Source organism: Salmo salar, unplaced genomic scaffold (genome assembly GCF_965601325.2).
Source record: "Salmo salar unplaced genomic scaffold, fSalSal1 ptg000152l, whole genome shotgun sequence".
Lineage (NCBI taxonomy): Eukaryota > Metazoa > Chordata > Actinopteri > Salmoniformes > Salmonidae > Salmo > Salmo salar.
Window position 1 is genome coordinate 559,994 of NW_027675323.1, and position 14,592 is coordinate 574,585.

The window sequence follows — 14,592 nt, forward strand, 5'->3', positions numbered from 1 at the left end:
AATAATTTAAGGAATATATCCGAGTCTCACGCTCATCACCTGTGGAATGCGGGGCTTCCAGCGAGGTGTGGATTTAATAGTATGTTGTACCTAGTTTCCCTCCTTCAGGGAACAGTAGTTATAGTCATAACATGTGGATTTAATAGTATGTTGTACCTAGTTTCCCTCCTTCAGGGAACAGTAATTATAGTCATAACATGTGGATTTAATAGTATGTTGTACCTAGTTTCCCTCCTTCAGGGAACAGTAGTTATAGTCATAACGTGTGGATTTAATAGTATGTTGTACCTAGTTTCCCTCCTTCAGGGAACAGTAGTTATAGTCATAACATGAGGATTTAATAGTATGTTGTACCTAGTTTCCCTCCTTCAGGGAACAGTAGTTATAGTCATAACGTATGGATTTAATAGTATGTTGTACCTAGTTTCCCTCCTTCAGGGAACAGTAGTTATAGTCATAACGTGTGGATTTAAGAGTATGTTGTACCTAGTTTCCCTCCTTCAGGGAACAGTAGTTATAGTCCTAACATGAGGATTTAATAGTATGTTGTACCTAGTTTCCCTCCTTCAGGGAATAGTAGATATAGTCATAATGTTAAGCTTGTAATATGATGAACTTTAACTTAAATACTGGATCTTGCTGTCGGACAGTTTTTTTGTATTCAGATCTCTGAAATGCTCTCTAACTACGTGACATTTAGTGTCTCCTTATGTTACGCTGGGAAAACAGTTTTCATGGGCACAGAAATCCTAAATCATTTCAGTTTACTAAATCCAATGGTTCTAACCGAGAGTCACCTTAACTTTATTGACAACTCCCAAATGGATACTGTCATTAATGCGGTTCGTAAATAATTACACATAATACTTAATACTGTAGCTTTTTAGTTACAATCACATGTTCAACTATCATCAGCTGATCCAGGAAATCATTTTCTGCATGCCAGTCAAATGTAGTTCTTCATTCATTACACCGTTAAAGACAGTTATGCCGTGCTCCACGTTGGATCCAACATCCCTAACAAATTGATGTTTATAATGTGTTATTGTCTACTTGATTTACAGTAGGGTCTCGTTAGTCCATTTGGAAACGGAGATACTTAGCTCATAATGTGTAGAGAACTGTTCCTTGATGGATAGGCTATTGTACAACACACAGAGCTATTTTCCTTTATTCAGAACATTTAGAATGACAACACATTACAGAGTAGCCTAGTGGGATTATTCACAAAATTATCTGGTGATCAGGTTATGAATTGTCATGACAAAGACATTTTAGTCTCCTTGTTTCACCTAAAATATTAAATGATTTATAGTCCTAGGTCTATGTTGTTGTTAGGTGAAGTTATGGGTCCTACAGTAGGTCTATGTTATTGTTAGGTGAGATTATAGACCATTTTGGCATACACTTAGTGGACAAAACCTCATTGTCAGGCTGATGTCAGGCTGATGGAAAACTAGCCAATGATCATTTTACTGGTTGAAGTCATTTTTAAATATAAAGTAGTACATTTTCGACAATAACACAAACATTATATTAAATCAGGACATTCAAACGAGCCTTACAATTATAATCCAAAGTAGTGTCAAATGATGATAATAATCATAATCAACCTGGAAATGGAGGCTATTTTTGCTGTCAGCCTATGAGAACTCCCCTGAGTTTCCCCCACGGTGGTGAAGTTGTGAATAGACACAGAGCTTAATGTGAGTTTCCTTGAGTAGCGCTCCTGATCTAGTGCTGTAATATTCAGAATACATTGTGAAAACTAAACTTTGCTCACCATTTTTTAAATATATATATTTTTTTCACCCCTTTTTTCTCCCCAATTGGTACTTACAGTCTTGTCTCATCGCTGCAACTCCCATACGGACTCTGGAGAGGCGAAGGTCGAGAGCCATGCGTCCTCCGAAACACAACCCAACCTAGCCGCGCTGCTTCTTGACACAATGTCCATCCAACCCGGAAGCCAGCAGCACCAATGTGTCGGAGGAAACACCGTACACCTGGCGACCTGGTCAGTGTGCACTGCGCCCGGCCCGCCACATGAGTCGCTAGTGCGCGATGAGACAAGGATATCCCTGCCGGCCAAACCCTCCCCTAACCCGGACGACGGGGGGCCAATTGTGCATCGCCCCATGGGCCTCCCGGTCGCGGCCGGCTGCAACAGAGCTTGGACTCGAACCCAGAATCTCTAATGGCACAGCTTAGGCCACTCGCTCACCATTTTTGCTCCAGGCAGATATACTACATCCATAACTAGCGGTTTCCTCATTAGCAGGGAGGTGTTTCTGCAATCAAATTGTGTGTGCATCGCCCTTGTCGCAATTTTAGCAAACACAGAAAGTTGCCTATATTTGAGAACAAAAGTGGCCTGGCACACTGCTTAGGAGTTCAACACCTTTTACTTATTTCTGGTTACTACTAATGTGAAAACAAAACTAAATATGACTATTGTTGCTCACTTGACTGTCTTAAGACAATTGTCAAGTAATTTTAACATTCATTACAGACGTCAATTGTTGTACAGTATCATGGCTACGCTGTTTGCATCACCTTTTTCAGTGGATTTCTGCTGTTGTGAGCCTTTAACTATCTGTCTGACTTGTTCACACAGGAGAGAGAGGTGACTATCATGGATCCTCAACATCATGATGCTAACGAGTCAGAGAAGAGTCTGTCCAGATTCTATCACCTCAAGAAACACCAGCAGAGACCCACAGGGAAGAAATCTATCTGCTGCTCTGACTGTGGAAAACATTGCAAATCTTCATCAGAACTTAAAATACACCAGCGAACACACACAGGAGAGAAATCTCACCACTGTTTTGATTGTGGGAAGAGTTACTTAAGATTAAAAGCACTAAAAGTACACCTGAGAATTCACACTGGAGAGAACCCTTACAGCTGTGATCAATGTGGGAGGAGTTTTACTACATCTTTCTCTCTGACTCTACACCAGAGAATACACACAGGAGAGAAACCGTACAGCTGTACTCAATGTGGGAAGAGTTTTACTCAGTCAAGCAACCTGTTATCACACCAGAGGATACACACAGGAGAGAAATCGTACAGCTGTACTCAATGTGGGAAGAGTTTTACTCAGTCAAGCAACCTGTTATCACACCAGAGGATACACACAGGAGAGAAATCTTTTAGTTGTAATCAATGTGTGAAAAGTTTTATTTCATCTAGTTACCTGACTGTACACCAGAGAACACACACAGGAGAGAAACCTTATAGCTGTAATCAATGTGGGAAGAGTTTTACTCGGCCAGACAGCCTGATATTACACCAGAGAACACACACAGGAGAGAAACCTTATAGCTGTAATCAATGTGGGAAGAGTTTTACTACATCTGGCTCTCTGACTCTACACCAGAGAAGACACACAGGAGAGAAATCTTATAGCTGTGGTCAATGTCGGAAGAATTTTACTACATCTGGCTGTCTCTCCAGATCAAAACACCTCAAGAAACACCTGCAGAGATCCACAGGGAAGAGAACTCACTGCTCTGACTGTGGGAAGAGATTCACCTCTTCATCAGGCATTAAAATTCATCAGAGAATCCACACAGGAGAGAAATATTTTAGCTGTACTCAATGTGGGAAGAGTTTTACTTCATCTAGCCATCTGACTCTACACCAGAGAACACACACAGGAGAGAAACCTTATAGCTGTGATCATTGTGGGAAGAGTTTTGCTGCATCTGGCTCTCTGACTCGACACCAGAGAAGACACACAGGAGAGAAACCTTATAGCTGTCATCAATGTGGGAAGAGTTTTACTACATCTGGCTGTCTGACTCGACACCAGAGAACACACACAGGAGAGAAACCTTATAGCTGTGATCAGTGTGACAAGAGATTCTCCGGTAAAAGACATCTGATCAAACATCAGAAAATACATGAAGGAGTTGTTTCATGATATCAATGATATAATGTCACAATGTAGAATGTTTTATCATTGTAGTAGGAGTATTTTAATAGTGTCACAATGTAGAACCCTAAACGTTTGCCCCCTGTTCTATTGATTTCAACATGATATGGATATTAGCCTCAGGGGGAAAATCCAGGCTCTGAAATGGAAGAGTACTATTTATGTGATTTAACAAAAAGTGACTAACAAAAAAAGAGTTGTGTTACACTTACCATGTTGGTGACACACTTGAATCAAAATGTATCTGGCTGTTTTCTACAAATTGTCCTCTAACCAGGGATGTACACATTATTCCCAGATTCCGTGTGATTTTTGAGCTGTTAGTTTTAACAGGACGTGCAACCTCATCTCCCTCCTCTCGGCACAATTGATTACAACATGATATCGATGAGTTATGATAAATAAGTGTTGTGTTCCTTTGTTTAGGGACCCCTAAATTTAAATGCATCACTCCAAAATGTAGCTGACTGTCTTCTGCAGGTTGTCCTCTAACCAGTGAGGTAAAAGATATCTCCCATTTCCATGTGTTTTTTGTTTTGTTGTGTTAGTTTCAAGAGCAGGTTCAACCTGATTTCCCCCCAAATGGATATAAGATTTGTGTTTTGCGTTTAGCTAGTGCGTTGCTATGGATCTTTATTTATTTTGACTGCACGTTTTTCCGTATTGGAGATGAGTTTTGTTTGGGCTCGTTCCAAGGAGACGAGAGTTCTAGAGGCTAGTGGGATTTAGGAAGACGAGAGTTCTAGAAGCTAGTGGGATTTAGAAAGAGGAGAGTTCTAGAATCTAGTGAGTTTTAGGAAGACGAGTGTTCTAGAAGCTAGTGGGATTTAGAAAAAGTTCTAGAATCTAGTGAGTTTTAGGAAGACGAGTGTTCTAGAAGCTAGTGGGATTTAGGATTCTATAGCAAGAAAAAGGAGAAACAAATAATACTATTGTATATTATTATTTAGAAATACGGTTTTTTTTCTTGTTTTTAATTGTTGACATCCAGTAGACACCATGTTTATATTGGTGAAGGTGAATCATTGTAGTTGATTATAATGTGAAATGGAAGTTGTTTTCTGTTGGTGGTGAGCAAACTTGTCCAACATAAATATAGGATATATTTGTTGTCTTAAGGTGTTACAGGCTTTGGTTTTTCCATTTATGTTTTGAGGTTGGACTTTAGCACGTCTAGCTCGTTAGCCCGTCTAGCTCGTTAGCCCGTCTAGCTCGTTAGCACGTCTAGCTCGTTAGCCCGTCTAGCTCGTTAGCTCGTCTAGCTCGTTAGCCCGTCTAGCTCGTTAGCACGTCTAGCTCGTTAGCCCGTCTAGCTCGTTAGCACGTCTAGCTCGTTAGCACGTAGGACGCACTGATTGGTGTCACCTCGTTAGTCAGTATGTGTTACACCTGTGCTGGCTTGTCCATCTCGTTAGTGGGAAGGTGTTTCACCTGAGCTGGTCCAGGTTCTATTTAAGAGTGTCTGGCCCAGTGCTCCAGTTGTCTTGATACATGTGGAGAGTCAACACCTTTAGTTGCTCCACCTTTTTGGTTTGCTTCCTGTCTTTAAGTTTGGTGTGGGTTTTTATGTTGTTTTCCTCTTCTTGGGCAGATTTAGTGGGTCTCATGGTGGGTGTCTTTTAGGTCCCAGTTGTTGTTACTAGTCAACTTCCAGTGGACACCCCCATAGTGTCTTTCAGAGCCCCTCCTAAAAACAAGTTATATTTTGGGTTGGATATAGCATCATATTGTTGATATTTTAATCAATGGCATTTCCTTACAATGCTCATTAGTCTTTCAGTTGTTATTATTGTTTTTTATCCTCATATTTGTGTACTAAATATTTCTGATTATTTTCATAGTTTTTTCCTGTGAAGCCATTGTGTTGCATCCATGTCTGACATGTGCTGTATAAATAAAGCTTGTTTTGATTTGAACATATTGTAAAACAAATTAACCCAATGACTGACCAATCAACAAACTCTTGGTCCACCTTAGTATGAAAAACTGTATCAATCCCACTTTTCCAGCCTGCTGAAGGCGTGGTGGAGTGGTAAACACCACCCCCGGCTCTACCAGGGGCTTGAGGTGGTCTCCCACAGCTCTGCTTATGTCATGTTCTGTGGCCTTGTCGTTCCATTTATTGACTGCCCCTGCAACACAGAAACACATTTAGTCATATTATATAAAACACTCAAAGTAATGTATATGGAGCATCTATGGCCTCAGTTACACCTGGCACCTACATGTGACTTCTGTCATCTGATCACTCCAAGCTGCATTAGGTTCAGATCTACCAGGATGGGCCTTTGACATAGTCTGGATGCAGTCAGGCCACTGATTATGCATCAGCAATGTAAAGAGGTGGGGTGAATGAGGGGAAAAGTAAATTTGACACAAATTACCTTCATAATCAAATGTTGTTGGTCACATACAGGTGTTCAGCAGATGTTATTGCAGGTGTAGTGAAATGCTTGTCCTTCTAGTTCCCACAGTGCAGTAATATCTAACAAGTGATGTTTCTATATGATAACAATAGAGTAATATATTTAACGCCCCTCCCTCTGTCTGCCGTATTCTCTCTGCTCTTGGTTCCTTATTAGGATGCCGGTGGGCGGAGCTGGGAGGGTCGTCAGCTAAATGGGAAGCACCTGGGCCCGGGTGTGTCCCAGGATAAATAGACCTCTTCCACAGTCATGAAGGGAGACTCTCTCCATGCAGACACCTTGTTGATTTTGGTTGTGTTATCTAATAAATATATATTTTTGATACTCCTTGTCTCCACATTGTCTCCCTTTTGTTGCGAACTCAGAGCTGGTTCGTAATGGAATTAGGAATATATGGATAAACAATGTCAGAGCAGCATAGACTGAGATACAGTTTATACATATGAGATGAGAAATGATATGTAAACATTATTAAAGTGACTAGTGTTCCATTTATTAAAGTGGCCAATGATGTCAAGTCTATATGTAGGCTGCAGCCTCTCTGTGCTGTTTAACAGTCTGATGGCCTTGAGATAGAAGCTGTTTTTCTGTCTTTCGGTCTCAACTTTGATGCACCTGTACTGACCTCGCCTTCTGGATGATAGCGGGGTGAACAGGCAGTGGCTCGGTAATAACAAAGAACAAATGTGTGTGCCTGAGGGGAAATTAACTTTCATACAGCCAAAAGGGGTGAGAAATTACACCCATATCAGAGGACAATTTGCACTAATGTAAATAAACATAGATGATGGAACATATTACCTTTTGCTGACGTGATGAACCGCTAAGGGGACATAAATATTTACCATCTAAATCATGTGTGACCTCTCACCTCTCTGGCTGTAGAAGTGTTCTTCCTAACCAGTCCCTCAACAGCTCGCTGACTGAGCTCCACCCTCACTGGGTCTTCAGAGGAGAGGAAGGCTGAGGAGGGATGGAAGGATGAATGGATCAGTCAGTCAATAAAGTGTAGAGCTGCTGTCTATGCTGTCTGACAAAATCACTATTTTTAGTAGTTCATTAAAGTAAATAAGGCTTTATGACTGCTGAATACCAACTATCAATCACTTAGATCATGTATTTTCAGGTAGAGATACATCCTTGGGACGTCCCTAGCCCGTTGAAGTTGACATTTAAAATGGTTAAGGTAGGGGTTAAGGTTAGGGTTTAGGGTAGGATGTCCCAAGGATCCCAGATAGCATTGACCATTGTGCATTATTCTGTCTCTTTTACATAGCAGGTGATGGGTTCTGACTTCTGAACTTTTAAACACGAAATATCCTTATTATGTGAATTTGGATTGAAACAATAATGTATGTTGATGCTAATATGAAGTACAATATTCCATGATGTTTCTATATGATAACAATAGAGTAATATATTTAATATGATGTACAATATTCCATGATGTTTCTATATGATAACAATAGAGTAATATATTTAATATGTCATACACTCTTTTTTTTTAACAGTTTCACTAATTAACTTAATCATTATGATTCAACATCAGTTCACCGTCTCACCTCATACTGTATTGGAGCAGCAGCAGCTGACTGCCCAGTTCAACATCAGTTCACCGTCTCACCTCATACTGTATTGGAGCAGCAGCAGCTGACTGCCCAGTTCAACATCAGTTCACCGTCTCACCTCATACTGTATTGGAGCAGCAGCTGACTGCCCAGTTCAACATCAGTTCACCGTCTCACCTCGTACTGTATTGGAGCAGCAGCAGCTGACTGCCCAGTTCAACATCAGTTCACCGTCTCACCTCATACTGTATTGGAGCAGCAGCAGCTGACTGCCCAGTTCAACATCAGTTCACCGTCTCACCTCATACTGTATTGGAGCAGCAGCAGCTGACTGCCCAGTTGAACGTCAGTTCACCATCTCACCTCATACTGTATTGGAGCAGCAGCAGCTGACTTGATCGTTGATACTAATCATCATGTTTGAATCTGAGAGTAAATAGAGCCGACTACACTCTAAAAATGAAGGCTTCAACTGGAGTTGTTCTCAGATCCCCTAAGAACCGTAGGGTTCTTGGTCAATGAAAAACAGCCCCAAAAGGTTCTTCAAAGAACTTGTTAGAAGGTGGGTTCATCGAGGAACCTCCGTTGTTGCTGGACTTCTTCCGGGAACTTCGCAATTACAACTGAAAACGATGGTGACAAGTTTGGATGCGACAACAGTTAAAAAGGTTAAGTTGGGTTGATGTTTGGCTCTGAATATGTCTCGAAATCATTTATTATAATAATATAACATACTAATAATGAATAACGAAGACAATGATGGTTTTCTGTGAATATCTTCCATAACGTTACGATAGTTAATTAACGTAAATATTAGAAAGCCGGGTTTGACCGTCGGCGTTGTATGAGCTACAGTACAGTACCGTTAGCTAGCTAGCTAACGTTATGTCCTAACTAGGCACAACTAGGTTTGGATTATTTCCTCAACTATATTCTTTCCCATATATTGTATATCGTTTCCATAAAGCCAACATGGCTTTACACTCATTAACGTAAGTTTCCAATCTAGAGCAGTTCTCACTTTTGTGATAATGAACTAGCTAATGTTAGCTTCGTTAACTAACTAACTAACTAACTAAACTCCCCCCCAACTCCTCTCATACCAGGAAGAACCCCCCCCCCCCCCATTTCAAATGTAGATTTACATGTATTTGAAATATAGTACCCGGACGGAGAAAATCCAATAAGCGTTTTATAGTTACATCGTTAGGGTAAAATAACCTAAAGTGGACACACTCCCATCAGTTTCTGAGACAACTGCTCAGACTTTGTAGACAGTTTAATAATGCTTAAACCTCATCTTTATCAAATGATCCATTAAAGATACCAACTCAAAACCTACGTTCGTCTACATATGGGTTGTTTAAATTGTATCTAATTATATTCCCAGTATTACTTCATCAAATCTCTAGTAATCATTATACACACATACAATTCATCATATTTTCATATATTCACAGAATCCATATAAAACGTAAGAAATTCTCAGGTAGTTACGACAACCATTCCATTTGCTTTTTCAGGGACTCTCCATAGCAACGAAGCATCTCTCCAAACATCCTCCCAGCAGAACCAAAAATAAACTTTTGTTTCCCGGACAATGACCATGGGATCCTCAACGGTTCTCTAACCTCCCAGAGACCACGGCAAAATCAAGCCTCCCAGGAACTATAGACCTTCCGCTGCTTTCTAAAATATCATCCCGCTTATTATCCACATTTCAATCATCTGATTCAGCATATTTCTATATGTTACTATCCAAACGTCAGATTAAGACTCATATCACAGTCACACAAGTCTCATATCACAGTCACACAACTCTCATATCACAGTCACACAACTCTCATACCACAGTCACACAACTCTCATATCACAGTCACACAACTCCCATATCACAGTCACACAACTCTCATATCACAGTCACACAACTCTCATATCACAGTCACACAACTCTCATATCACAGTCACACAACTCTCATATCACAGTCACACAACTCTCATATCACAGTCACAACTCTCATACCACAGTCACACAATGCTATTCCCAAACATACCTAATCAATTAGTTGTTTTTCAACAATATTTTAACCTGCAGGAATATTTTCACATTTATCTCATGGTTAGTTCCTAGGATAGTGTAACTCATACATTTACATCTTTCAATACATCTAAAATGGGGTCCAGGTTTAAAACAATTACAGGTGCACCTTACTATCTTATACTATATCATAAATGGTCTTAACTAGTAAACACAGATTCTAGTTTTCATCCAGTTTACAGAGATAGCTGACTGGGCCCTGTTTACACCTCCACACAGGAGTACACACTCAGATCCTCCTGACTGGGCCCTGTTTACACCTCCAAGGTGCCCCCCCTCACACAGGAATACACACTCAGAGCCTACGAGGATTTTCTAAAATCTCCACTTTGCGTGTTTCACTCACCTCATTATTTTTTAAACTAGGTTTGAGTTGTGGTATCCACTCAGATCACAGGTGGGTTCATTTGCTCCGTTCCCGAAGTCTCCCTGAGATCCCAAGTTTGAGGGATCCCTGGTGCACCATTTACCCAGGTCGTCAGGAGTCAGGTCATTTACCCAGGTCGGCATGAGCCAGGTCATTTACCCAGGTCGTCAGGAGTCAGGTCATTTACCCAGGTCATCAGGAGCCAGGTCATGCTCTAGTACATTTGGGTTGGCACATCTGAGAATGAACCCTGATATTCTAATAGCAGGGCAACAATGTCAATATAATTGTACCAAAAATTGTCAGTTGGTTGCATAAATAAATATTTGGTTGCATAGTCCTTTTTTCAAGGTATTTTCAATGACATTTTTCTAGGTGGGATATCCCCAATGTCAAAACACAGTTTTAACATGTACAAATCAATAACCAATATGCAGAAACAGTTTGTGATAAATTGAAAACCTAAACATAACATGTGCTACATACACAAACATCTGCCACAATAATCATATTACTTTTTAAAAACAAGCTCCTTATAAACTGCACAAGCACCAGAAACACTGTTGTTTTGACAAGTAGCAATAAATCACTGATATCGATTAAGGGTGAAATCAGGTTGTACGTGATGTTGAAACTAGCACAACTAAAAAAACACATGGAAATGGGAGATGTCTTTTACCTCACTGATTAGAGGACAACCAGCAGAAGACAGTCAGCTACATTTTGGAGTGAAACATTTAAATGTAGGGGTCGCTAAACAAAGGAACACAACATTTATGTCATCACTCATCGATATCATGTTGAAATCAATTGTGTGAGAGGAGGGAGATGAGGTTGCACGTCCTGTTAAACTAACAGCTCAAAATCCACATGGAATCTGGGAGTAATGTGTACATCCCTGGTTAGAGGACAATTTGTAGAAAACAGCTAGCTACATTTTGAAGTGTTGCATTTTGATTCCAGTGGGTCACCAACATGGTAAGTATAACACAACTCTTTTTTTGTTAGTCACTTTTTGTTAAATCACATAAATAGTAACTCTTCCATTTCAGAGCCTGGATTTTCCCCCTGAGGCTAATATCCATATCATGTTGAAATCAATAGAACAGGGGACAAACGTTTAGGGTTCTACATTGTGACATCATTAAAATACTCCTACTACAATGTTAAAACATTCTACATTGTGACATTATATCATTGATATCATGAAACAACTCCTTCATGTATTTTCTGATGTTTGATCAGATGTCTTTTATCAGAGTATCTCTTGTTACATTGATCACAGCTATAAGGTTTCTCTCCTGTGTGTGTTCTTTGGTGTATCTTCAGTTTGCCAGATTGAACAAAACTCTTGCCACATCGAGTACAGCTATAGGGTTTCTCTCCTGTGTGTCTTCTCTGGTGCATCTTCAGTTCTCCAGATTGAACAAAACTCTTCCCACATTGAGTACAGCTATAGGGTTTCTCTCCTGTGTGTCTTCTTTGGTGTATCGTCAGATGGTTAGATTTAAAAAAAAACTTCCCACATCGAGTACAGCTATAGGGTTTCTCTCCTGTGTGTGTTCTCTGGTGAAGAGTCAGATTGCGCAAGCAAGTAAAACTCTTCCCACACTCATCACAGCTAGAAAGTTTCTCTCCTGTGTGTATTCTCTGGTGTGATATCAGGCTGCTTCGATGAGTAAAACACTTCCCACATTGATCACAGCTAAAAGGTTTCTCTCCTGTGCGTGTTCTCTGGTGTAATTTCAGGCTGGTTGAATGAGTAAAACTCTTCCCACATTCATCACAGCTGTATGGTTTCTCTCCTGTGTGTGTTCTCTGGTGTGTTATCAGGTTGATTAGCTGAGTAAAACTCTTCCCACATTGATCACAGCTAAAAGGTTTCTCTCCTGTGTGTGTTCTCTGGTGTAATTTCAGGCTGGTTGAACGAGTAAAACTCTTCCCACATTCATCACAGCTAGAAAGTTTCTCTCCTGTGTGTATTCTCTGGTGTGATATCAGGCTGCTTCGATGAGTAAAACTCTTCCCACATTGATCACAGCTAAAAGGTTTCTCTCCTGTGTGTTTTCTCTGGTGGAATTTCAGGCTGGTTGATTGAGTAAAACTCTTCCCACATTCATCACAGCTATATGGTTTCTCTCCTGTGTGTGTTCTCTGGTGTGTTATCAGGTTGCCTAGTTGAGTAAAACTCTTCCCACATTGATCACAGATATATGGTTTCTCTCCTGTGTGTGTTCTCTGGTGTGTTATCAGGTTGCCTAGTTGAGTAAAACTCTTCCCACATTGATCACAGCTAAAAGATTTCTCTCCTGTGTGTGTTCTCTGGTGTAATTTCAGGCTGGTTGAACAAGTAAAACTCTTCCCACATTCATCACAGCTAGAAAGTTTCTCTCCTGTGTGTATTCTCTGGTGTGATATCAGGCTGCTTCGATGAGTAAAACTCTTCCCACATTGATCACAGCTAAAAGGTTTCTCTCCTGTGTGTTTTCTCTGGTGGAATTTCAGGCTGGTTGATTGAGTAAAACTCTTCCCACATTCATCACAGCTATATGGTTTCTCTCCTGTGTGTGTTCTCTGGTGTGTTATCAGGTTGCCTAGTTGAGTAAAACTCTTCCCACATTGATCACAGCTAAAAGATTTCTCTCCTGTGTGTGTTCTCTGGTGTAATTTCAGGCTGGTTGAACGAGTAAAACTCTTCCCACATTCATCACAGCTAGAAAGTTTCTCTCCTGTGTGTATTCTCTGGTGTGATATCAGGCTGCTTCGATGAGTAAAACTCTTCCCACATTCATCACAGCTATAAGTTTTCTCTCCTGTGCGTGTTCTTTGGTGTACAATAAGATGGCTAGATGTATCAAAACTCTTCCCACATTGAGTACAGCAATAAGCTTTCTCTACTGTGTGGCTTCTCCGATGAATTTTAATGCCTGATGAGGTGAATCTCTTCCCACAGTCAGAGAGGTTAATTATCTTCCCTGTGGGTCTCTGCTGGTGTTTCTTGAGGAGTTCTGATCTGGAGAGACTCTTCTCTGCCTCATCAGCATCATGAGGTTGTTGAGGCTCCCCAGAGGATCCACGATAGTCACGTCTCTCTCCTGTGTGAATGACAAAGTCATACAGATGGTTAAAGGCCCACAACAGCAGAAATCCACTGTAAAAGGTCATGCCAACAGCGTAGCCATGATGTTGAACAACAATTGACATCTGTAATGAATGTAATGATTACTTGACATTTGTCTTAAAATGAGCAACAATAGTCATATTTTGTCTTGTTTTCACATTAGTAGTAACATCTAAGATTGGAGGCCCTTTTCTATGTTTGCTGGTGAGAAAAGATGTTTGCTCAGGGGAGTAACCTCCATTACCAGGTTGCTAATGAGTTCATTTCACACTACTTTGGATTATAATTGTCAGGCTCGCTTGAATCTCCTGCTTAATATAATGTTTGTGTCGTCATCGCAAATCAACCGCTTTGTACTTAAAAAACACTTCAACCAGTAAAATGCTCTTTGGCTTTTCCATCAGCCTGACAATGAGGGTTTGTACACTGTTTGCCAAATTGGCCCATAACTTCACCTAACAACAACATAGACCTACTGTAGGACCCATAACTTCACCTAACAATAACATAGACCTACTGTAGGACCCATAACTACACCTAACAACAAATATAGGAAAATAGCTCTGTGTGTTGAACAATAGCCTATCCATCAAGGAACAGTTCTCTACACATTATGAGCTAAGTATCTCCGTTTCCAAACGGACTAACGAGACCCTACAGTAAATCAAGCAGACAATAACACATTATAAACATCAATTTGTTAGGGATGTTGGATCCAACGTGGAGCACGGCATAACTGTCTTTACCAGAGTAATGAATGAAGAAGCACTTTGGTTGTTGTTGCATGTCGTGATGTTTGTCATGTGACTGGCATTCAGAAAAGTATTTCCTGGATCTTCTGATAGTTGATCATGTGACTGTAACTAAACATCTACAGTATTAAGTATTATGTGTAATTATTGAAGAACTGCGTTAATGACAGTATCCATTTGAGTGTTGTCAATAAAGCTAAGATAAAAAAAAAAAAAAAATGTATTTCACCTTTATTTAACCAGGTAGGCTAGTTGAGAACAAGTTCTCATTTACAACTGCAACCTGGCCAAGATAAAGCAAAGCAGTGCGACAAAAACAA

At 40.3% G+C, this 14,592-nt stretch overlaps 2 protein-coding genes across 2 annotated transcripts; one reads left to right on the forward strand and one right to left on the reverse strand.

Moving 5' to 3' along the window:
- The first annotated feature begins 2,489 nt into the window (after positions 1–2,489).
- LOC145867017 (uncharacterized) lies at positions 2,490–4,948 on the forward strand. Its single transcript, XM_082971061.1, has one exon. It carries the CDS (start codon positions 2,636–2,638, stop codon positions 3,926–3,928), a length of 1,293 nt encoding a protein of 430 aa, XP_082827187.1. The 5' UTR covers positions 2,490–2,635; the 3' UTR covers positions 3,929–4,948.
- Positions 4,949–11,602: 6,654 nt separating this feature from the next.
- Positions 11,603–13,564, reverse strand: LOC123741786 (uncharacterized). The gene has a single exon (XM_082971026.1). The coding sequence runs from the start codon at positions 13,562–13,564 to the stop codon at positions 11,603–11,605; it is 1,962 nt and encodes a 653-aa protein (XP_082827152.1).
- Positions 13,565–14,592: the final 1,028 nt, after the last annotated feature.